Raw genomic sequence first — 26,797 nt, 5'->3', positions numbered from 1 at the left:
CCGATTCCAGACCTTAAGGTACCTGCGGAAGCAGTGGACTGAGTCTGGAGTAGAAACATCCAGAGCCACCGTGCACAGGCGTGTGCAGGAAATGGGCTACAGGTGCCGCATTCCCCAGACCTGGGCTACAGAGAAGCAGCACTGGACTGTTGCTCAGTGGTCCAAAGTACTTTTTTCGGATGAAAGCAAATTCTGCATGTCATTCGGAAATCAAGGTGCCAGAGTCTGGAGGAAGACTGGGGAGAAGGAAATGCCAAAATGCCAGAAGTCCAGTGTCAAGTACCCACAGTCAGTGATGGTCCGGGGTGCCGTGTCAGCTGCTGGTGTTGGTCCACTGTGTTTTATCAAGGGCAGGGTCAATGCAGCTAGCTATCAGGAGATTTTGGAGCACTTCATGCTTCCATCTGCTCAAAAGCTTTATGGAGATGAAGATTTCATTTTTCAGCACGACCTGGCACCTGCTCACAGTGCCAAAACCACTGGTAAATGGTTTACTGACCATGGTATCACTGTGCTCAATTGGCCTGCCAACTCTCCTGACCTGAACCCCATAGAGAATCTGTGGGATATTGTGAAGAGAACGTTGAGAGACTTAAGACCCAACACTCTGGATGAGCTAAAGGCCGCTATCGAAGCATCCTGGGCCTCCATAAGACCTCAGCAGTGCCACAGGCTGATTGCCTCCATGCCACGCCGCATTGAAGCAGTCATTTCTGCCAAAGGATTCCCGACCAAGTATTGAGTGCATAACTGTACATGATTATTTGAAGGTTGACGATTTTTGTATTAAAAACACTTTTCTTTTATTGGTTGGATGAAATATGCTAATTTTGTGAGATAGGAATTTTGGGTTTTCATGAGCTGTATGCCACAATCATCCGTATTAAGACAATAAAAGACCTGAAATATTTCAGTTAGTGTGCAATGAATCTAAAATATATGAATGTTAAATTTTCATCATGACATTATGGAAAATAATGAACTTTATCACAATATGCTAATATTTTGAGAAGGACCTGTATTTCACCACTTTTTGCAACTAGGATAGTTATTAGAAAGTACACTAATGTTTATTCCCTCCCTCCTTCACCTCTTGTTCAGTCCAACTCACCTCGTACAGTCTTATTTGGAAATAAAAATAGCTTCATTAAAACGTGATTCGTCTGGTCAAACAACCATGGGGAGGATCTTAATCTTAATATGAATTGTCTTTTTATGCTGCATCTCTCTCGCTCACCATAAATCTGGTAAAATACAATAGAAAATTTACACCGACTTGCAGAGTTCAGGTATGGGCTTCTCAGACCTACTTGTGTGCAGCAGCAACATGCAAACAAATGCAGGTTTAATGCAGTCTGTGTCTGTTGCTCCATTTATAAACACCATCCTAGTGACTGTTTGCTGGTAAAACTTGAAACTCTTTAAAGGCTGATAAAATCTATATATACCGACAAACTGACAAGAGAACAAAAAGGTTCTTAACATGGATAAAATTCAGTATCTTCTGCGCTAATGCAAATTATTCTATCTTTGCAAGCCACCGAAGAATCTGATAGGTAAATCTGTGCAAAGTATATACGTATTAACAGTTAAATGGGGCAACTTTTTCAAAAAGTTTTGTGGGTGGGTTCGTTGTCATATGTATATTTTATCCAGGTTTGCTCCCCCATTTTACGTGATCAGGCTTTCCTGAAAGGAAGTAATGCTAAAATTAAGTTTTAAGAATAACCCCTAATCTGTAATGATAAACAAATAATGTATGAGATAAAATAAAAACATTTTAATAGAATTTTGCTTTTTAAAATACATTTAAAAAATAAACAACCTCTTAAGTCAAATCAACTCAGATTAAAGTTGTTTAGAGAGTGCTTTAAAAACAACCAAAGCTGACCTATAACAAAAATAGATAAATCAACCAAAGAGCTAAACAAGTCAACAGTAATTCTAAACAAAACAGTGATGACAGTGTTTGGGGTGGCAAACTGACTAGTGCAAACTGATTAATAAATATATTAATAAGAAAATACAGAACAATAAAAGAATGGTCAACTGAATTAAAATAGCAAATAAGCAAACAAATGAATACATACATTCTGCAAGTCATGTTGAACCAAGGTCAAACGTCAAGGAGAAATAAATCTTCAAAAAAGATTTAAACTCTCATGAATCGAGACAGATCTAATGTGCATTGGCAGGTTGGTTCAGAGTTTAGAGTTTAGCTACCCAAATGAATGGATGGACGAAAATAGCCAGAACAAAAAAATAATGTTGAAACATAATTGCAAAAAAACCTAAAGTGGAAACAAATCACTTTCTAGCTTGCCTAAATTGACTGTATGACCAATTCTTTGGTCAAAGTCTGTATGAATGAAGCTAGCCCTAGCTGGCACTAACTACAGGTCCTTCTCAAAATATTAGCATATTGTGATAAAGTTCATTATTTTCCATAATGTAATGATGAAAATTTAACATTCATATATTTTAGATTCATTGCACACTAACTGAAATATTTCAGGTCTTTTATTGTCTTAATACGGATGATTGTGGCATACAGCTCATGAAAACCCAAAATTCCTATCTCACAAAATTAGCATATTTCATCCGACCAATAAAAGAAAAGTGTTTTTAATACAAAAAACGTCAACCATCAAATAATTATGTACAGTTATGCACTCAATACTTGGTCGGGAATCCTTTTGCAGAAATGACTGCTTCAATGCGGCGTGGCATGGAGGCAATCAGCCTGTGGCACTGCTGAGGTCTTATGGAGGCACAGGATGCTTCGATAGCGGCCTTTAGCTCATCCAGAGTGTTGGGTCTTGAGTCTCTCAACATTCTCTTCACAATATCCCACAGATTCTCTATGGGGTTCAGGTCAGGAGAGTTGGCAGGCCAATTGAGCACAGTGATACCATGGTCAGTAAACAATTTACCAGTGGTTTTGGCACTGTGAGCAGGTGCCTTGTCGTGCTGAAAAATGAAATCTTCATCTCCATAAGGCTTTGCAGCAGATGGAAGCATGAAGTGCTCCAAAATCTCCTGATAGCTAGCTGCATTGACCCTGCCCTTGATAAAACACAGTGGACCAACACCAGCAGCTGACACGGCACCCCAGACCATCACTGACTGTGGGTACTTGACACTGGACTTCTGGCATTTTGGCATTTCCTTCTCCCCAGTCTTCCTCCAGACTCTGGCATCTTGATTTCCGAATGACATGCAGAATTTGCTTTCATCCAAAAAAAGTACTTTGGACCACTGAGCAACAGTCCAGTGCTGCTTCTCTGTAGCCCAGGTCAGGCGCTTCTGCCGCTGTTTCTGGTTCAAAAGTGGCTTGACCTGGGGAATGCGGCACTTGTAGCCCATTTCCTGCACACGCCTGTGCACGGTGGCTCTGGATGTTTCTACTCCAGACTCAGTCCACTGCTTCCGCAGGTCCCCCAAGGTCTGGAATCGGCCCTTCTCCACAATCTTCCTCAGGGTCCGGTCACCTCTTCTCATTGTGCAGCATTTTCTGCCACACTTTTTCCTTCCCACAGACTTCCCACTGAGGTGCCTTGATACAGCACTCTGGGAACAGCCTATTTGTTCAGAAATGGGTGTGTCAATGGTGGCCTTCTGGACAGCAGTCAGGTCGGCAGTCTTACCCATGATTGGGGTTTTGAGTGATGAACCAGGCTGGGAGTTTTAAAGGCCTCAGGAATCTTTTGCAGGTGTTTAGAGTTAACTCGTTGATTCAGATGATTAGGTTCATAGCTTGTTTAGAGACCCTTTTAATGATATGCTAATTTTGTGAGATAGGAATTTTGGGTTTTCATGAGCTGTATGCCAAAATCATCCGTATTAAGACAATAAAAGACCTGAAATATTTCAGTTAGTGTGCAATGAATCTAAAATATGTGAATGTTAAATTTTCATCATGACATTATGGAAAATAATTAACTTTATCACAATATGCTAATATTTTGAGAAGGACCTGTATATAGGAGCTAAAACACAAATGCTATCCTAAGTTAACAAAGAAATTCTCTAGAGTGAAGTAAAGCTATTACCACAGCTCTCTAATATTGTCATTTATTAGACAACATAATTGTACCATCTTACCATTTCTAATTTAATCTTGTGAAAGAGCTTCAGTGAAGTCGGATCAGATTGTTGCATAGCTCAAAATGGCCGTCTGGAAACAATGATGAGCCTCCTTTGTTTCTTCTTTTACCCAACACACTGGGTCACAGTTTGAGACTAAGTATTCGGGTAAAACTACCCAAAAGCATAAACTGAGGGAACCAATACAAAATATTCGGAATGGTGGCATTCAATCTCAGAACCAGGATTTCATAGGCATCTGTGGTTGGGAAACTTTGTAAAAAGTCTGGTATTAGTTTTCTGAACATTATGTGATGTTCTTTTTTTTTATATGGCCTGTCTGCATGCTGCTATTCTGCTGGTGAGCTGTGATTAATGTAGGCAGCTTTTTCAGTGTGACTGCAACTGATATCTCAAAAGCTCAAATAATACTTCAATTACAACCTCAAATCCCTGATGAGTTAAAAAGGATGTGCTGTGAATGCAGAGCAGGAGCAAAGAGAAATGAGAGAAGGTGGAAGTTCAAAGCATCTGTTCCATCAATTCTGATGGGCAATATGAGATCGTTGGGAAACAAGTTGGATGAACTCCAAGCTCTACAAAGGACCCAGCCAGAGTATCGGAAATGCAGTATTGTGTTTCACTGAAACATGGCTACAGTTTTACATCCCTGACTCCAGTGTCTCTCTGCCAGGCTTTCTCACCAAATGAGCCGACAAAGATTTAAAGAAGAGCAGCAAATGCAAAGGAGGTAGACTGTCTGTACTTCTGAACAAGACATGGTGTCATCCAGGACATCTTGTCTCTGAAGTCCATATATTGAACTGTTAGCAGTAAGATGCCATCATACACCTGCTTCAACAAACCCACTGTCATTTGGGCAAGCCAGCAGCACTGTGAACATCAAGTTCTTTGATTTCTCCAGTGCATATAATACAATTCAATCTGATTTGCTTTGTCAGAAACCCAAGAAAACTCCAGTTCAGGCCTCAACAATCTCCTGGATCAAAGACTGCCTGACAAACAGACCACAGTTTGTGACACTGAAGGGTTGCGTGTCTAACCACGTAGTCAGCAGCACAGGAGCACCACAGGGAAGTGTACTATCACCATTCCTCTTCACTCTGTACACCTCAGACGTCCAGTACAAGACAGACTCCTGTCATCTGCAAAAATACTCGGATGATTCTGCAGTTGATTGGTGGATCATAGATGGACAAGAAGTTGAGTACAGGGAGCTGGTGGACTGCTTTGTGGCATGGTATAGAAACAATCATCACATCTTGAATGTGAATAAAACAAAGGAGATGATTGTAGATTTTAAGAGAAACAGGAATAGGTCAAACACTATTTCCATCATGAAAGAAGAAGTGGAGGTGTTGGAGCAGTATAAATACCTCGGTGTTCACCTGGAAAACAACCTGGAGTGGACATGCAACTGTGAAGTCGTCTACAAGAAGGGACAGAGCAGACTGTATTTCTTGAGGAAGTGTTATTCTTTCATTGTTTGCAACAATTGTTTACTGCATATCCTCTATAAGTCTGTTGTGAAGAGCGTGATCTCTTCTGTTATCATCTGCTGGGGTAGCAGCATCAGGGACTTGAAAAAATTCAACAAGCTTATAAAGAAGGCTGGCTCTGGTCTGGGGACTCTTCTGGAAACTCAGGAGATCATTGTGAAAAAATGGATTCTTCATAAAATGAAGAACAGTATGGAGAACCCTGAGCATCCTCTACATGAGACTGTCGTACAACAGCAATGTCTTCAGTCAGAGGCTTATTTAGATCTGCTGTAAGACAGACCACTACTACTGTATGCTTGCATGTTTAAATATTGTGATAAAGATCCTATTTTATTTAACAATGTACTATATTTAATTGTGAAAAAAAGCATCAGTAACTCATAGGGAATAATTAATGTGTCGGTTCTGAAATATCTGCTAAGGCATCATATTACATTTTGCATAACAAAAATTTGGTAAGCAAACGTAGGAAAGAAACACATTTTGTGCATGTTCAGTTACATGCAAAAATGTTCATACCCCTAAACTCAATCACATTTTCTTATATTACAGCCACAATCTTTACTGTATTTTATCATGGCTTAATGTGACTGACCAACATATGATGTTTACATGTGAAGTAAAAGGAAACTAATGCATGTTATGACCATCTAGAAAATTACATTTCTGCCCATTGTTCTTTGTAAAATAACCTAAGCTCAGTCAGATTGGATAGAGAGTGTCAGTGAAGAACAAATTATAAATCTTGCCACAGATTCTCAGTCGGATTTGGGACTGGACTGGGTCAAATTCTTCCATTGGAGCATTGCCGCTCTGGTTGTATTATTAGGATTTTTGTCCAGACATAATCATGTCTCCACTGTTTCATGGTGGAAATGCTGTGTTCAGGATGTTAGTGTTTATGTAAGTCAAACACTTTTATCATGCAAAGCAACTTTTTCCACCATGCTCTATAAGATTTTGAAAGCTACGGATACTTTTTATAACCTAACACTGCTATTAACTTCTCCACAAATTTATCTCTGACCTGCTGTGTTCCTTGGTCTTTATGATGCTGTTTGTTTGCCAATGTTCTTTAACAAATGTCTGACCATCTGTATTTATACAGAGATTAAATTAGTTAAACATTTACTAATTAGGTGAGTTTTAGGGGTATAAGAGTATAAGATTAGGAATACAAATGCCTGGTTTGTTTATCACATAAAAGTCCAATAAAATGCACTGAAGTTTGTGGTGGTGGTTTTATAAAAGTTCAGGGAATACATTTGAAAGGTACAGTAAATTACAATCCAGATTAATAAAACTGATTACAAATTCTCTCTATAAAAATAGCAGAAATCCAATCTTTTTGAAACTGTCAAGGAAAGGTGTCAATCTATGTAGAAATAATCTTATAAATTTAAATAAATGCAAAATTCATTTAGTTTATTTGCTGGACATGTTAATATTTTAGCTGCATATAAAAATAAATAGATGGGTTACTCCCAGGACAAGCATGTCTTACAGTATGTTATGCATGTTTTGATGAGGATGTAAAAAACTATCACTTTTGTGAACCTTTCAGAAGCAGACAGTAAAACACAGATAAGGTATGTGTCATGCCTTCTCTTAGTATCAGCCATTAGCTGTTGTATTACAAGGAGCTTTACACTGTTCACTGCCATCAACTTTGGCAGTCCCTTGGAAATTAATTTAGCTGCCTCAGTTGTCCCTGCTGGTTATGTTCAAAAAGAGTGCTGGAGCTATATGAAAGCAGCTGTATCTTCACATTTCTGAGAACACTTCCTCTTCCTGTGATTTGTTATTCCTAAGCAGAAACTGCAGTCTGGAGGTGTGATGTTTAGACTACAGGGTTACTTTACTCCCCTCCACTACCCAATTAGAAAGAAACAATATTTGAGGGGTGCCTTCTTAATGATATTTTACAAAAGGCTGAGTAGGCAACAGGTTCTGTTTGAAGCCTGATGCTAGAAAGCACCGGATTTCTGTGCTGATGCACGGAAAGAGTCTATTTCATTTTATTAATAGCCATCTTGCAGTACAGAACAGAGATGATTCATGGCTAAATTGTGAGCCGTGTAGAAAATCTTCTGCCCACCAGCATATTGTCGAGATGCCTCTCTCGTCCCATTGAAGCACCTCTCTCTTTTTTTTGTCCAGAAATTGATTGATATGGAATTTGTGGAGACATGATTTGGTCCACCATTGTGAATGCATATGCTACATGCCTCAACGCTTGTGCAGTTGGACTGTGCGAGGCTGTGTGTAGAGGAGATGGTTGCTTTGAGCTGACAATACATCACAATGACATTACATCGGTAAAACATTTAATGCCAAGTAGGGTGTCCAGTCAGCTATCTGAAGGATTCAAAGTCCTTGCATGCCCAAACAATTCTGATGTGCCTTTTCATGTTTTGAAAAATATATATTAAAATCTGCTCTATAGTGGTAAAAAACAAAGGAGGTGGAATTGAAAGAATGGAGGCAAGATGGAGAAATGTAGTAAGTAAAATTAATAGAAGGTAGGAATGAAAGGATGACTAAACCTAACTGAGGGTGAGAGCCAATCCAAAAAATGATTGGTTGAGTTTCCTGAGGCAAATCTCTTTTTGCTCACATCAATAAAACATAAACATGAATAAATGCACTGCTTTTGCCCTTCCAGGGTTCTTACTTAATTTTGTGTATGCTAGTGAGCAATGATATGCATGGAGAATTGTATTTACCTTTAAGGCACCAAATAATTCTGAGAGCCATTTTGTGATTGTTTGGTACCAATATTCAGAGAAAAGCAAGGCTGCAGCAGCGATTCATATGGTTTTGTGTTAGGTGCATTGTCAATAGCTAGGATACACTAGAATTTGCAAAACACACTAGTCTGCAGGTCTTTAGCTCATCATGCTGGTCTCAACATTTGCATGTATGCAGTACTCTCTCCCTACTGACTTAATCACAGATGCTCAGCCTATCCATAATGTTGAAGACATGGGAACACAGAGTGATGTGCCCACCTGGGAAGAAATCATCCAAACAGTCATCTGCCTCAATGTTTTGCTCCCAGAAGTGGATCTTCACTGACCCAGACTCACTGGGTCAGCTTTTGCTAATGAGCCATATATATAAACATGTTGTCAACAGTAAAGACGGAGAGTTTAGTAGCAATTACAGCTGGGGTGTCAAGAGGATTTTTATTATCCAGTTTTCTCTTGTGGGTGCAATGTCCCTGAGGTGTAGAGGAGAAAACAATCAAACAAAAAAGGTTTAAGATAATCATAAAATAAGTTTTGTAAGTATTCTTTTTTGATTGATTTGTTTTAAGCTCAACATTCTGGATTAGGACATTTAAAAGATTGTTTTCTGTTTGTAGTTTTTCCAGCTTTTGTTTTTATTGTGTTTTAAGCCTTACAGTGGGCTTTTTTCTTTTCTTTTTTATGCACACAAACATGACTGTCATATTAAGAACACCAATAGAGTAAAACTAGTGGAGTGAAGTTCCTGCCTCAAGTGGAGGAGTTTAAGTATCTCGGGGTCTTGTTCACGAGTGAGGGAAGAATGGAGCGGGAGATCAACAGACGGATCGGTGCGGCTGCCACAATAATGGGGGCACTATGCCGGTCCGTTGTGGTGAAGAGAGAGCTGAGCCAAAAAGTGAAGCTCTCAATTTACCGGTCGGTCTACGTTCCTACCCTCACCTATAGCCAGGAACTTTGGGTCATGACCGAAAGAACGAGATCCCGGATACAAGCAGCTGAAATGAGCTTCCTCCGTAGGGTGGCCGGGCACTCCCTTAGAGATAGGGTGAGGAGCTCGGCCATCCGGGAGGGGCTCGGAGTAGAGTCGCTGCTCCTCCACATCGAGAGGAGCCAGTTGAGGTGGCTCGGGCATCTATACCGGATGCCTCCTGGACGCCTTCCTCGGGAGGTGTTCCAGGCACGTCCCACCGGGAGGAGGCCTAGGACACGCTGGAGGGACTATGTCTTTCGGCTGGCCTGGGAACGCCTTGGGCTCCACCCGGAGGAGCTGGAAGAGGTGTCTGGAGAGAGGGACGTCTAGGTGTCTCTGCTGAATCTGCTGCCCCCGCGACCCGGTCCTGGATAAGTGGAAGACGACGAGTAAGAGTACGAATAAAGTAAAACTAAACAAAATATAATACTAATATTGTTAATGTCATTTTATTTATTTATAAATTGTGATATAAATTGATATTTTATAATTTTTAAAGGCTGTTTATTTATACTCTATAATAATAACAATTATATAATTAATTATCATTATAGATTTTTACAACAACCACTACTACTACTACTAACAATAATGATAATAATAGAAATTGTAAACTTGAAGTCAGAATTGTCCCTAAAATGCCTAAAATGTCCAAGCTCAAAGACCTTCAGACGGCTTTAAGCAGCATTGCTCTGTATGGTTTTAAAAGACAGTCTGAGTGAGTTATTTGCACTACTATGTTTTTAATGTGTATAAATTTCTGCATTATCTACCACTTGCATTTTATTTCACCACATTTTTGCTATTCATATTCCTGTTTAATTAGGCAGCTATAGAGGACTGTCCTTCACATGGTGAATGGACTAAACCTAGACAGTGGACCTTTCAAAGCACTTGTTTGACTGATGAGATTATGTTATGAAGAACAGACTTACTTTCAAAGCAGATGTGATGTAAGGAATGAATCTGAATCAAATCAAAGATGAGGGAAGGCTAGAACTGACCAATCATTTCTAATATTTAAATTTAATTTGCTGGTTGAAAAAGGTACGGTTAGATTTTAGAATGAGTCTTAGAGGCAAAAAGTGGGGGAGGAAAAATCATAGACTTGCCGCCTGCTTTTGAAAATGTAAGTGTAATTGCTCCTTTTATTTACTGATTAGACACTATACGTTTGCATAAAAACAGTTTCCGCCTTAGCAGCTGTATTTGGCATAATTCCCATTGCATTGAGGCAAACGTTTAACATTAAAAGTTGCTAGATATTTTATGATATATAATGCATTCCAGCAAATTCTCTTGAACAGATATTTATATTTTTTTCATTTTAAAATGTAATTATCCAGTTTACAGCTGTGCTCATAAATTTACATACCCTGGCAGACTTTTAGATTATTTGATCTTTTTTCAGAGAATATGAAAGGAAATACAAAACTTTTCTGTTTCTCTTGGTTAGTGGTTAAGTGAACCCATTTATTATCAGACAATTATGTTTGCTCTATTAAAGTCATGCTATTAGAAACTACCCAGATGACCCGGGACAAACTGTACTTAACCTGGGAGCTTTGGCCTGATAACATACAGGTCCTTCTCAAAATATTAGCATATTGTGATAAAGTTCATTATTTTCCATAATGTCATGATGAAAATGTAATATTCATATATTTTAGATTCATTGCACACTAACTGAAATATTTCAGGTCTTTTATTGTCTTAATACGGATGATTTTGGCATACAGCTCATGAAAACCCAAAATTCCTATCTCACAAAATTAGCATATCATTAAAAGGGTCTCTAAACGAGCTATGAACCTAATCATCTGAATCAACGAGTTAACTCTAAACACCTGCAAAAGATTCCTGAGGCCTTTAAAACTCCCAGCCTGGTTTATCACTCAAAACCCCAATCATGGGTAAGACTGCCGACCTGACTGCTGTCCAGAAGGCCACTATTGACACCCTCAAGCAAGAGGGTAAGACACAGAAAGACATTTCTGAACGAATAGGCTGTTCCCAGAGTGCTGTATCAAGGCACCTCAGTGGGAAGTCTGTGGGAAGGAAAAAGTGTGGCAGAAAACGCTGCACAACGAGAAGAGGTGACCGGACCCTGAGGAAGATTGTAGAGAAGGGCCGATTCCAGACCTTGGGGGACCTGCGGAAGCAGTGGACTGAGTCTGGAGTAGAAACATCCAGAACCACCGTGCACAGGCGTGTGCAGGAAATGGGCTACAGGTGCCACCTTCCCCAGGTCAAGCCACTTTTGAACCAGAAACAGCGGCAGAACGCCTGACCTGGGCTACAGAGAAGCAGCACTGGACTGTTGCTCAGTGGTCCAAAGTACTTTTTTCGGATGAAAGCAAATTCTGCATGTCATTCGGAAATCAAGGTGCTAGAGTCTGGAGGAAGACTGGGGAGAAGGAAATGCCAAAATGCCAGAAGTCCAGTGTCAAGTACCCACAGTCAGTGATGGTCTGGGGTGCCGTGTCAGCTGCTGGTGTTGGTCCACTGTGTTTTATCAAGGGCAGGGTCAATGCAGCTAGCTATCAGGAGATTTTGGAGCACTTCATGCTTCCATCTGCTGAAAAGCTTTATGGAGATGAAGATTTCATTTTTCAGCACGACAAGGCACCTGCTCACAGTGCCAAAACCACTGGTAAATGGTTTACTGACCATGGTATCACTGTGCTCAATTGGCCTGCCAACTCTCCTGACCTGAACCCCATAGAGAATCTGTGGGATATTGTGAAGAGAACGTTGAGAGACTCAAGACCCAACACTCTGGATGAGCTAAAGGCCGCTATCGAAGCATCCTGGGCCTCCATAAGACCTCAGCAGTGCCACAGGCTGATTGCCTCCATGCCACGCCGCATTGAAGCAGTAATTTCTGCCAAAGGATTCCCGACCAAGTATTGAGTGCATAACTGTACATGATTATTTGAAGGTTGACGTTTTTTGTATTAAAAACACTTTTCTTTTATTGGTCGAATGAAATATGCTAATTTTGTGAGATAGAAATTTTGGGTTTTCATGAACTGTATGCCAAAATCATCCGTATTAAGACAATAAAAGACCTGAAATATTTCAATTAGTGTGCAATGAATCTAAAATATATGAATGTTAAATTTTCATCATTACATTATGGAAAATAATGAACTTTATCACAATATGCTAATATTTTGAGAAGGACCTGTACTCATAAGCTGATACCTGTAGTTTTAAATGGCTACTAAAAGCAGCCATCCTCATCTTCGATCTGTTTGCTTGTAATTAGTGTGGGTGTGTGTGTGTGTTTCTGTTTGTGCGGTTGAGTGAGGACCATTTTTCCCATTTCACCATCAAAGTGAGGACTGTTTGTTGTAAAGTGAGGACATTTTCATTTTCCTCGCTTGGTATTTTGCTAGGGGTTAGGTTTAGGACTAAGGTGTGAATTGAGTTTAGGTGAGGCTTAGGATTAGGTATGTACTGGTAATGGTTAGGTTTAGGGGTAGGGTCATGTTTAGGCCATAGAAAGGGTTGAAAATGAAGGTAAATCAACAGAAGTCAATGACAGTCAACTCACAACTTATAGTAAGATAGGAGTGTGTGTGTATGTGTGTAAAATATATGTATTTTCTGGATTCCTGACAGACCCCTACATGTTTCATCCAATGCAACATGGATATTGCTGGATTGGGGAGAACAAAACAATTATCAAATGATCTGTAGGAGAAGGCCGTTGAACTTTAGAAAACAGAGAAAAGGATATAAAAAGAAAAACTGCAAATGCCAATCAGCAGTGTTTAAGTCCTTAACAAGAAGTGTAAATGAGGGATTCTGCTGAAACAAAGCCAAAATCAGGAAGACCAAAAAATGTTCAGCACAAAATGCCAGGAAAATTGTTTTGGATGCAAAGAAAAATCCAGAAATAACTTTAGATGACATTCAGCACTCTCAGAAAAAAAGCAGTGTAACTGCTTCAAAATACACGATAGGGAGTTGAAAAGAAATCGGCCATGTGGGCAAGTTGCCAGAAGAAAGAAGTTGCTATGCCAAATATCACAGAGAAAAGCTTCAAAGTGTCTGGAAGTTATTTAGAATGATGAAACCAAAATCTTACTTTATGGCCATAGCCATAATTGCTAAGCAAGTAAGCAAGACCTATGATGAAAAGTACACTATTCTTTTTGTTAAACATGGAGGTGGATTGCTGATACTTTGGAGATGTGTGAGCAACTTTTTACATGTATCTTAGCAAAAAGAAGACTTGTTCAAGGCACAACTGACAGCTGTCCCCTGCCTAATGCCACCCTGGGCAAATGGCCACATGGCAAAAATCAAGAAACCACTTGTCATTCATTTCATATGGGACAATATTAAGAACCAGGTTATGTAAACTTCACTGGGTTCATTTCGGTAGTTTCTCTTGTCATTACGATTTTAACGAACACAATTGTTTGATATCATTCATATTCCATGGAAAATTGACAAGAACATCTGATGTGGGTGTATAAACTGCTAGGGTATGTAAACGTATGAGCACAACAGTATATTGCTCAGTGTGTACACATAATGATATTCCCACAATTCAATATCATTTCTTACACCATATAAATACCACTCTCTTTAATGTTTCGATAGCAATTTGCTGTGTTTTCAGCATTAATATTGTAGCTCAGTAGTTCTCAAATGTTTGACAACTCCCACCTCAGTAAACACTAAGTTCCCCAAATACCACTGCAATGGTGTTTGGAAGCACCTGTAAAACAGCACTTGAACTTTAAATTTTTTCAGAAATGTGCTAAATACATGTTACTTATTTGTTTCACGTGTTTTGGATGGAAGTTGCTTAATCTTGTTTTAATTTGTATTTAAAAGTCAGATTTTGTAAGTTTCATGTAGGAAAAGGACAAGATTGGATGTTTCCCGCCAAACTTCAAAATCTAATTTGGCAGCCAAATATTTATAACATAGTAGGCGCTGCAATAAAAACCAGTTTATTCTGTTGCTTTGTGTCTCTTTAAGTCACTCATTATTCATAGACCATTACAATTGCCACTACTTTATTGTTTGAATGCATATAATACAGAAAAATACATATTTATTACCTACTATTGTTAATAGTAGTTAGCCTGGTCAATCGATACAATAGATAGCAACAATCTAATTTTTAGTTTCAAGTTCTGACTTTATGGGTAAATAGAACACAGCATAAGTTGCCACCAGCACTTGTTCCCAGTCCACTGTCATCCTCTTCAGTTTCAAATAGTTTTTGACCGGACCAAATATGAATGTATTTGGACAGTTTACCTTTTGGCTACTTGAGGCGATTAACTTTACATCTAAGTTTTGCTTGCAAGGTTGAATGTCTTTCATATTCACCTTATCATAATTTCTTCAGAGGGTTCTTAAAGCAACACTAGCAGCACTATTTGTACTTGTACCACTAGAGAGCACCACTGAGAACCATCAATCTAAACTCTTAAATTGTAGCCCTGGCTGAATGTGTAGGGTTGCTGTCCTGCAGTGTCAAGTCTTTTGCCGCATCTATCTGGTTTTCTTCTAAGAAAACACTGCATTTCCTTTCATCTATCTCCCTATTAACACTAGAACTCCCAGGGCTGTCAATTTGATGGTTTTGAAAGTTTGACATGCCATAACTCTGGTTTATTAAAACTATCATCTTCCTGGCATCCTGACTTTTTCTATACCTGTGTCTTGTGTATTCCTATGTCTCTATTTAAAAAAAATAACAAAGTAAATAAAATATCTAAGTATTTCTATCTCTAACTACCACAGCCGCTATTTTGACGGTTCTATTATTTACATTGATATTTTTTTCCCGCGGCTGAGTATACGCATGAGCGTTGCCTAGCAACTGCCACTCTAGAACGCAGTCTGAGAAGGAGATTGTTGGCACCCTACAAATGGCTTCCAGAAGGATATTTTCTGCTCAAGACGTATTGGAAATGCTTCAAAAATTCATGATTGTGATTTTGGGGTCGAGAGGGATTCTGACGGCTCTTGGTCAGCATTCAGTTCCAGTGACAGCGGGTCAGAGAGTGAGCCTCCCCCGGCTAAAAAACACGAGTCGTCCCGTTAGCAGGAGGTTGTGGCGCATTATTTCAAGGTAGTAAAAGACTAGCCTATGTAACGATTTTATCATTTTAGGCTATAGTTTACAGATTTGTAAACTAATAATATTTAAACTACAGCAACAGTGCCACAATCAGCGCAGGTTCAGAGATAGGGAGACGAGCCAGGTGCCCAGTGCCCAGCTATAAACCCAGCAATCCAGCTCACTGGCAGGAGAAAAACTAAAAAAACAAGGTACTGATACAAAGGACAAAGAAATAAACAATAAGTTAGGTCATAGATATAGTAGCCCAGTAACAACAATCTATTCTGCGCTTTACAGCATTTTCATCACAAGACGAGCGCACAGCTGGGAAGGAGGAGGAGATAGGAAAGGATGGCACTGTGTGGACAGTGGTAGGGGAGGAAGAAAGTAGAGGGAGCCGTCAGAGCCAGAACACGTTGACAGGGCACCAGATCCAAGATGCCCAGACTGCATTCCTCTGTTTGCTGGATGCCGAAATGCTCATCCACGTTCAGGTCTGCAGGGTGGCTGAGGCCCGCAGAGTTTTAGGAGATGATTCCTCCTCGGACATGAGTGTGGATGAGCTGAAGGCATTTTTAGCACTAGTTTATGTCCGCGAAGTGAAAGGGGGCATAACATGGAGCTGTCCAGCTTTTGGTCAGATTAGTAAAGCTTTTTTTTTAAATGTACCCACTACTCTATTGTTTTTCAGTACTATTTATAAATAATAATAAAACATAATAGGTTTTGATGAAATACTATTATTAATTCTTGTCAAAACCATAATTTTATAGCATTAAAGAAAACCTTTAGCATTCTGACCAACGTAATGCGATGACGTCGTCACCCCTCTCGTATCCAGAACGCTCGCCGTCAAATGGACGGACTTGGGAGTTCTAGTAGTGTTAGAATTCTGGGAATCCTATTGTTAACTGAAACCAGCTTCTCTGTCTCTGCATCCTCACCACCATGTTTTACCGCGGGAAGTTCTGTTCCGGGCATTTGTTTTCCATCACATAATGTGTAGCACACTGTACCACAGTTTAAAAACCATTGGAGAATTACACCACAAGAAGTTTCCCGATATACAGCTTGAAAACAGCTACAACAATTTGAATTCAAGAATTGTTTGAGTTTGAATTTGAGTGTGGTGTAATTCCATGTTTACATTTATTTGTGAAGTGAATGTTTCCCTTTAGCTACAGGGGTTGGACAATGAAACTGAAACACCTGGTTTTAGACCACAATAATTTATTAGTATGATGTAGGGCCTCCTTTTGCGGCCAATACAGCGTCAATTCATCTTGGGAATGACATATACAAGTCCTGCACAGTGGTCAGAGGGATTTTAAGCCATTCTTCTTGCTGGATAGTGGCCAGGTCACTACGTGATACTGGTGGAGGAAAACGTTTCCTGACTCGCTCCTCCAAAACACCCCAAAGTGGCTCAATAATATTTAGATCTGGTGACTGTGCAGGCCATGGGAAATGTTGAACTTCACTTTCATGTTCATAAAACCAATCTTTCACCAGTCTTGCTGTGTGTATTGGTGCATTGTCATCCTGATACACGGCACCGCCTTCAGGATACAATGTTTGAACCATTGGATGCACATAGTCCTCAAGAATGGTTTGGTAGTCCTTGGCAGTGACGCGCCAATGTAGCACAAGTATTGGGCCAAGGGAATGCCATGATATGGCAGCCCAAACCATCACTGATCCACCCCCATGCTTCACTCTGGGCATGCAACAGTCTGGGTGGTATGCTTCTTTGGGGCGTCTCCACACTGTAACTCTCCCGGATGTGGGGAAAACAGTAAAGGTGGGCTCATCAGAGAACAATACATGTTTCACATTGTCCACAGCCCAAGATTTGTGCTCCTTGCACCATTGAAACCAACGTTTGGCATTGGCATGAGTGACCAAAGGTTTGGCTATAGCATCCCGGCCGTGTATATTGACCCTGTGGAGCTCCCGACGGACAGTTCTGGTGGAAACAGGAGAGTTGACGTGCACATTTAATTCTGCTGTGATTTGGGCAGCCGTGGTTTTATGTTTTTTGGATACAATCCGGGTTAGCACCCGAACATCCCTTTCAGACAGCTTCCTCTTGCGTCCACAATTAATCCTGTTGGATGTGGTTGGTCCTTCTTGGTGGTATGCTGACATTACCCTGGATACCGTGGCTCTTGATACATCACGAAGACTTGTTGTCTTGGTCACAGATGCGCCAGCAAGACGTGCACCAACAATTTGTCCTCTTTTGAACTCTGGTATGTCACCTATAATGTTGTGTGCATTTCAATATTTTGAGCAAAACTGTGCTCTTACCCTGCTAATTGAACCTTCACACTCTGCTCTTACTGGTGCAATGTGCAATCAATGAAGACTGGCTACCAGGCTGGTCCAATTTAGCCATGAAACCTCCCACACTAAAATGACAGGTGTTTCAGTTTCATTGTCCAACCCCTGTACATCACATCTATGATTTCGTATGGACACTATTTTAGAAAGAGGGCGTTGAGAAAAAACATGGAAAATACCACAAACTCCTTTTATAGTTTTTGTCTGTTTTTGCTGATTTATTTAGGGTTTTTGCAGCTTTTGTTTTTGATACATAATAATGGAAGTGAAAGCGGTCTCTTTGGTGTATACTCATTTAGTACATTGTTTTTGATTTCTTATAGTAAAGAAGGAACTGCCTCTAGTTTGACACTAATAAAATCAATTCTAGATTCAATTTGCCTTGTAGTATCGTAAGGTCCCATGACACTAAGTCACTGTTGTTAGCAAAAAAGAAGAACAGAGGAGATAAACGATCAGCAGTTTGGCAGAGTTTTTCTATTGTATCTATTTTTCAAAGAAGGCAATTAGACCCAGCATCACAGCCATTTAACTAAGTCTGTTCTCCAAATTGATTCGGACTTCAGTGCTGGACCTTGCAGACATGATGCATTTAGTTATGCAAATGCTTATCTCTCCGTGTGATTGGTTAATTAACCTGCAATGCAGATAGTCCCAGCAATGCATAGTGGCTGTTTGATGGCTAAATTGTGGGTCAATTGGGTTTTTAACATTTCCAAAGCAGACTTAGGGACGTGTCTTTTGTTCCTCTGAGTCTGTGCGGCTTTTCACAGTTTAATAACTCCTTCCATGGGTCCCCATGAGGTTAATGTGTTTAAACTCTCTGTAATTGAGCTTTTGACCTGTCTTTCATGGTTTCTGTTGAAAAAAGTAAATCATCATATTATATCATGTTTTATGCCCATTGATTGTTATTATCCACCATCCCTTCTCATTGCCCTGCCCCAAAACTCTCTACCCTACCTATCCTTCTTATGAGCATTCTCATGGGAAGTCATTTATAACGTTATTGGAGTGACAATAATGCATTTGCAGACCATTTCCTCCAGCTCTTTCTGTCTTAGCAGGCTTTTATGGGCAATGTTCTGATTCCCCAGAAACACTCGCTCTACCAACCACAGATACCATGCAAAAAGTGTGATAACAAACACGAGCTACATATCATATGATTCAACACTACTATTTGACATCAACATTCAATTACAAATTTGCCAATTTAGGCAACATCTTAGTAGGAACAAAGAGAGCAAAAATTAGAGGAAGGAGCCATTCAGCCATTAACTCTATGTCTGCTCCTTGTTCACTGAGCAATTATGTTCAGATTTTGTTGTTGAGTGGGTATCATTCCGCATGAGATACAGATACTACACTAGACACCCCACATGATTTTCTTTTTTTTCTTCAAAATCCCACAACCAGTATACTGATATATCATGACAAAATGACAATTGTTTGTCTTCGGGATAATCACTGTATGAGGCTGATATGTATTGGTGAAGAAATGTGCCAAACATGCCCTATCCATTCAACTTCCTTGGGTTTAGAGAAATAATGTCTGCTGCAGAGGCAGTCTAATTTTGGCAGTTTGAGAGCTTTGTAAAAGTATAAATACAACTTCAACTTTTTGTTGTGTTGCAATCACACACTTCAATGTACTTTAGTTTATGTTGTGAACCAATATGAAATATTGCATAATTGTAATGCATATATATATATATATATATATATATATATATATATATATATATATATAAAGAAAAAGTTAACACAGGTCACCTTTGGGTAATTTAGAGGCTTATGAGAGCTAGGAAACAAACATGAAGACCAAGGACCACACAGGTTTGGTCAGGAATGAATTTGTGGAGAAGTTTGAAGCTCTGTTAGGTTATAAAACAATATCACAAAATTTATGTTTGTGATATTGTTGCTGTCCATTCTATCATCTGTAAATGGAAATATAAAGTATGGCACAATTACAAGGACACCCACCTACACTGACAAGCTAGCCAAGAGACCAATGATAACTCGAGAGAAGCTGCAGAGGTTCACAACTAAGCTGGAAAAATCTGTTGAGAGAGCAACTGTTACTTGTGCTCTCCACCAATCTGGCCTTTTTTTATTTAAATTTTTTATTGAACAATTCTTTGTTCAATAACTTGAGACTTTTTTTTATAAGGGTGACCAGGCAAGGGATTGTATGTTAAAATAAATTTAATTTGTGGTAATTGCCAAGATTCTTGAATTGTTTAAATCAAGCTATAAGAGGTCCTGGATTTTGCCAGAAACAAAGTAGAGGACAGAACAAATATGTGGAAGAAGGTGCCCTGCAGAAATGAGACCAAGACTGACCGTTTTAGCATACATGCTAAATGTATGCTAAATTATTCTCATATTAACCTGTCTTATTAACAGTTTACAAATTATAGACAATAAAAAGTTGCCTATATCAAGTGATATAGTTTGGAGTATAATTTATACTCACTGTAAACATATTTATTTTCATTAGGTGCTTTCCTAAAATGTTTTTCTGTGCCTTCTCGAGAAGATGCCAAAGCCTCAAGAGATGAAGGTATGTATTATAGCAGATTTGGTCCTGGGATCATGGTGCGAACAAACAGGCATTGCCAACCTATCAGCACGTCGTTCCCTCTGCTTTCAGCACCATCTTGGAATGTGAGCAGCTTTGATAGCTGCTGCGATCAGAAGCTGGAGAGGAGATAGCAGCACAACAGAGAACTTCTTCACAGACGGGGTGCATTGTAGATGACTATTTAGGCTTAGGCTACTGACATCATCATGTACAATACAGCAAAAACTTATTCACCTCATTTACATCTGCCTTCTATTTATATAGTGCTTAGATTATTGTACATTAACTTGTCTACAGTTTCTATTCATGTAATATATTTTTTTGAGTTTATCAAATGTTTTCTAAATTTTTATTTTTGAAAGCAATATACAGTCTGTAAATATTTAAATAATTCTGTACTATATTGTTTGTAATTTTGTTCCCTTTTTATTCATTATTGATTCTATTTATTTATTTTTCCTAATATTACCTTACTCTACTAGAGGTGCACCTTTAACCTGTCCCGCTTAAACTATTTAATTTCCCCCTAGGAGCTGATAAAGTTTATCTTATCTCAATATTAAAATTTGTATGACTGTTATAGAAGTTAAGTGTTCATTTACTCAACTATTAAGGGGGTGGATCCCTGCACGGTGGAGCTGGTAGCGTTTTATTAATTTGCTGTTATTCATTATACGGGAGTCTCTGCTTTCTCTCTGTCTTTCTGCTATCTTCCCTGCTTAAGACAATCTTAAGCTAACTAAAAGTCCTCCTCACTGCTCGTCACATTTCCTCACATTAAGAGCTCTCTTAAGGCCTAAGATGCTTCGTGAGTAACTTTTATCTTACCAAGGGAAAATTCTAAGAAACATCTGAGAGTTCAAGAAATCCTAAGATTTTTCTTAGAATGACTTCACTTGGAGCTACTTTTAGTCTTAGGATTCTTTGTAAAAACAGGCCCTGGTCTCCAGGTTGAATCCAGGTGAGTCTCCAGAATACTTGAGACAAGGGCAGAATGTTCTAGACTTAAACCTAATTATAATCTTAGGCAATATTTAGACAATTGCTGTACAAAGGCACTCCATCTACTCTGACTGAAGTTGAACTATCTTGCAAAGAAAAATGGGTAAAAACCCCAGTCTTTAAATGTGCAAATTTAGCACATTGAAAGGCAACTCTACAAAGCATTGACAGCTGACAGCACACTTTTCAGATGTATATATAAATATATATATTTTTTTTTAATTTGAAGAGCATTTATAATTTTTTTTACCTTATAATTATGCACAACTTTGTGTTGGCAAATCAGAAAAACAAATCTCATTGTGCAGTTGGAATGTAACAAAAAGGGAAAAACTTCAGAATATGAATGTGATTTCAAGGCTCTGTAAATCCATCGGTTGCTGTTACTGTTGCAGGTGATCCTGATTTTGACTAAGCTGTATGACTTCAACTTGGGGGCCGTTACTGAGAGCTCGCTCTGGAGGTAAGTTTTCCTATATTTAATCAGAACTGTTTTTATTTTTCAGTCTAAATATATACAGGTTAGGGAACCAGTCTAAAAAAACAATAAGAATAATATATTCATGGAGAGTGTGGTATACTGTAAGTATGATTTATAGTGCTCTCCCTCACTAGGATATGAACAATCAAGCTGCAGTGAAAGCCAAGGTGAAGTATGTTTTAATAAAGCGTTCTGAAGTGGTTAAGATTGAACCATCTTCCTCTCTGCTTCCTGCAGGCCCATAAATAACGCAAGTGAGACTGTAGCAGGCTTTTAGAAAAGACCCTACCTTCTGTCCATCATCAACAAAGAAACTTTTTGAAAGACTGTTTCTGAAAGATAAACCAGATGACTGATCTGAGAGCTTCTGTGTTTGGATCCGTGGTGCTTTTCCTGTGACCTAGAAACTTTCTGATTGACTTTTTGATTGATAGTCATCTGTAACCTTTTGTTTCAGAAGCAATTGACATGCATTCACTGCTATATAGTCATAGCAATTTCATTCTGAATGTATTAAGGTGTAAGTTACAGTGCCCTGTCAGGTCATAAATAAGAATATAATTCATTAAGGACTATACCACAAAGCCCAGTGCTGTCTCTGATATGGCTTCTCTCACCTCTCTTGTTGCCTGCAGAGAATTCATTTCTTTCTGAAATACACATGAAAAAAGACCATCAGTCCACCAAGCAAAGAGTTTCAAATTAATATCTGTTTCTCCAGAGGCATTTACACCCGACTTCACTCCCTTTGAAATTCCATATTGTGTATAGGAGGTATTCCATCATCAAGGTGCCTGCTTAACAATGGCCTACAAGTAAATTAAAGTACCTCAGGGGTCCATGGAGGCTCTAAGTATGGGTATTAGAAAGAGAGTGATCTGAATGTTATGAAAAGAAAAGAGTAAATGATTTCTGTGACAACACCATAAGTGATTTATGTCTACAACTCCTGGGCCTCTGCTGCTGGCAAAACGCAGCATGCAGATCAATGGGTGATTTGCATGAGTTGGCTAAACACGCCTCAAGTCCCATTATGTTTCAAGATGAAATTTCGCTTTGCAATCACATCGTTTAGGAGTTCCTTATTCAGAAACAGTTACACTAACGGACAAGGAGCACTTAACACTTAAATACAAATGTTTTTACTGCTCAGTTTGTGCAAACAAATCCCAACAGGAAATATAACATTTCAAGTTAATGCACTGACAATGATAGCAGAGTGTGGGTTCCTATCCAATTATGCAGCAAAATTACATTTAGGGGCACCCAGGTAGAACTGAACATGGATTGGCCATTTGTAGAGAGAAGAAATAAGAAGCCATGAATGACAAACACATTTACCTTGTCACTGGAACCACCTTGGTAAACTGTGAGCATCTCTGAACGTTTTTGCAGATGTTTTATTTCATTTAAAAATAGGCATTCTAATTGGAATCAACAACTTGGTCATTAATGTATTGAGATTTGTTTTCTTCTTATGTTATTTTATATCTCTGATCTTTAGACAGTTTGTTACTACACTCTTCTCCTAAAAGGGAAACAGAAAATAGAGGACACAACAAACAATTTAAATTATCTGAAACTTCAGATGAAGGAGATCGAGATCATTTCACATAGATATGTCACATATAGACCCAATTAATAAATAAGAATTTCTTGAAAAGTTAATTTATTTCATGAACTTAATTCAATAAGTGAAACACATAAAACTGATGAAAACCCAAGATTTAAGATTAGAATATTACATTGGACTAAATAAAAAAAATAAAAAAAAACATTTTTAATACAGAAATGTGAGCTTAATGAAAAGCATGTTTAATAACTGCTTAAATGTTGTTATCTTCAAAAGGTACTTTTAATCTAACAAACGATCCTCATCAGAAAGCATATTCTAATTTATAGAATATGACTGTGGAAGATTTCATCTTTCTTATATTTAGAAAGACCAATTAACCTGTACCCAGAGAGAACCCTCGCATGCATAGAGAGAACATGCAAACTTCATGCAGAAAGAACCAAGGCCAGAATTTGAACCCAGGACCTTTTTGCTGCAAGGAAACAGTGTTACCAACTGTGCCACCATTGCAGCCCCGTTTACTTTAGTGAATTGCTTACGCTACATTTAAGGAGCCATTATAAATGTAGAAAACCAAATCATTGAAATCCTGATGCTATGTTTGGTATGTTGTTGCACATTGTCAAACTATATAGAGGATGTGACCATGTGGCGTGATGCATCATCACACAGTGTTAACAGATATACCAAATTTTACCAAATACTAAAGAATCTAAATGCCTTTTGGTATGAAGAAACCTCAATATTCACAAGGCCGATATTGAGGCTATTTGAAAACCTTTCTGCTAAACAAATGGAAGGCCATTTTAATATTTATATTGCATTCTTAAACTGTTTTGTACAACACACTCCATTGTCTCTTTAGCTTGCCACACAGGTGTTGCTTTAGGACTTATTTTTGGAGGCTTTGATGGCCTACCATGAAAGATGGTAGATTTTGTGTCTGTGGAACTTTTTACATGTTAGTCTGTATTGGACCTTTATCCTGCTGTAAGTAGCAGTGGCAACCCATTTTCAGTTTTTTGTCAGAGGACACCAGATGTTTATGCAAAATATCCTGGTATTACAAAGAGTACATGAGGCCATACAGTCTAAAAAGGGTTACAAAGAAATGTCTTTGGAAAAGCAACAGGCCCACCATTATAGATGAAGGTTGGACTTTTTCAAGAGATTATGTCACTGATTTAAAATAGAAAATTGTTTTTACACATCTTTAACAAGAGTACATGTGGAGAGCAGTGTATTCTGGCCATTTCATATTTTTTTGCATGTTCTTGTCATATCGGCCTAATCACTTGAATGAAGTGCATTAATGTATGGAAAATTGAACCTTTGCTTTTAACACATAGCAAAATCCAAACCCGTCTCTGGAAATATTGTTGTCTTGCTGTACATAAAGATTCTTTCAAACATTTAGTTTCAAGATACAAGCAAATAAAATGGGGATACTTTTCAAACATAGTAGTAAATGGTTTGACTATTTCTGTTTTACTTTGTTGATCTCTTACTATAAGAGCATTTACAGTTCCTAACAACAACAACAACAAATGTTAATAAATGTTAAACTACAGTAATCTCTGTCAGATCTGTTTTACACCTTAAAGCAAAATGTTGCCTGAATGACAGAAAATCAATCTCTAATTGCATGGTATGCTCTGGAGGGGCGCTCTTGTAAAGATGAAAGTGATTTACAATTAATGGGCTAAACATACTAAACGTCCACAGTGGTTCTCAAATGGAGTTTTTTTTATCATCATACCATGTTATTTCTGTTCAGATCCACTGATTATGGGAGCACCTACAGCAAACTCAATGATAAAGTGGGCTCGAGGACAGTTTTAAGCTACCTGTATGTCTGTCCTACCAACAAGCAAAAGGTCAGTGTTTTCTTATGACTTTTACTTCTGTGAGATATCAGATTCTTTTCAATAAATTAGAATATATTTAAAGATGTTAAATTATTTTGGTAACTTACTTTATAAAACTGAGTCCGATATCTACTGTAAATTTCGTGTCACAAGGATGATATATTTCAAGCACTTATTTTTGATGATGTTGTTGATTATGGCTTAAAGCTAATGAACATTCAAAATCATTTTTCTCAGCAAGGTCTACACCAAATAAAGGGATTTTGATGAATGAATGTTATAACCTACATGATCATAGGGAAGACTGCTGATTTAACAGTTGTCAAGCAGACAGTCATTGATACCATCCACAAGAAAGGTAAGCCACAAAAGGTTATTGCTAAAGAAGGTGGCATTTTACAGAGTGCTATATCCAAGTATATTAATGCGAAGTTAAGTGGAGAGGAAAAGACCGATAGAAAACCATGCACAATTTACAGCGATTACTACAGCCTTGAGAGGATTGTCAAGCAAAGCCCATTCAAGAAAATTGGGTAGATTACCAAGAGTCAGTGCTTCAAGAGCCATCACACACAGATATATCCAGAAGATGGGCTGCAGCTGTTGTATTCCTTGCGCAAAGAAAAATTGCATTTCTTTTGAAAATCAAGGACACTGGAGGAAGGACCCACAATTGCTTGAGGTCTAGCATATGGGTAAGCAATAATTTGGGAAGCTATGTCATTCAATTCAGTTCAATTAAAAAATACTTTATGAACTTCTAATTCCCTTTCCTAAAGGGATATTAAATGTTGTTGTAACTCATATTATGCTGGTTACTTTAAAGCTTTGTTGTAGATGGTGATGGCATTGGGCATGGAGGATATTTTGTAGCGATCTGTCTTGCAACGATCTGACTCTGACTGAATACACTCTGCTATTGTGTGACAGTCTCATTTGGAGGATGCTCAGGCTTGTCTGTTCTTCATTTTATGAAAATACTTCTTTGCACAATCATCTCCAGAGGTTCTAGAGGGATTCCCAGAACAGAGCCGAGCTTCTTTCTTAGCCTGTTGAGTTTTTTTTAGGTTACTGCCTCTGGTGCTGCTACCCCAACAGTTGATTGCAGAAGACATTGCATTCTCCACAACAGACCTATAAAAGATAAGCAGCATCTTCCTGCAAACACTAAAGGACCTGCGCCTCCCCAAGGAGTACAGTCTGCTCTGTCCGTTTTGGTAGACAGCTTCACTGTTGCCTCTCCAGTCCAGTTGTCCAGGTGAACACCAAGGTATTTATACTCCTCCACTACCTCCACTTATTTTCCCATAGTAGAGATAGTGTTTGAAGTGGTCCACCAGCTCCCTTTACTCAGCTTCATCAAAAGTTGATAGTGGAACATAAGCAGTTGCCAAAATAATACTGGTTTATTCTCTGGATAAATAATAATATGGATAAAACCTACTGCTTAACAGTTCAATATCCAGGCTGCAGAGATGACACTTCACAGTAGCATCTCCAAGATTACA

The 26,797-nt window shown here is 38.7% G+C and overlaps 1 protein-coding gene across 1 annotated transcript in view; it reads left to right on the top strand.

The window, feature by feature from the left end:
• The window catches only part of LOC124859667 (VPS10 domain-containing receptor SorCS3-like), a 117,688-nt gene that overhangs the window by 44,823 nt on the left and 46,068 nt on the right, over positions 1-26,797 (top strand). The window contains exons 2-3 of the mRNA XM_047352572.1: positions 21,760-21,827; positions 25,199-25,298. Of these exons, the coding sequence (XP_047208528.1) occupies positions 21,760-21,827; positions 25,199-25,298 (168 nt within the window). The remainder of the gene's footprint in view (positions 1-21,759; positions 21,828-25,198; positions 25,299-26,797) is intronic.

This window comes from Girardinichthys multiradiatus, chromosome 22 (genome assembly GCF_021462225.1).
Source record: "Girardinichthys multiradiatus isolate DD_20200921_A chromosome 22, DD_fGirMul_XY1, whole genome shotgun sequence".
In the NCBI taxonomy this organism is placed as follows: Eukaryota; Metazoa; Chordata; class Actinopteri; order Cyprinodontiformes; family Goodeidae; genus Girardinichthys; species Girardinichthys multiradiatus.
The sequence above is the reverse complement of the archived record's forward strand: the minus strand, read 5'-3'. Positions and strand labels throughout refer to the sequence as shown.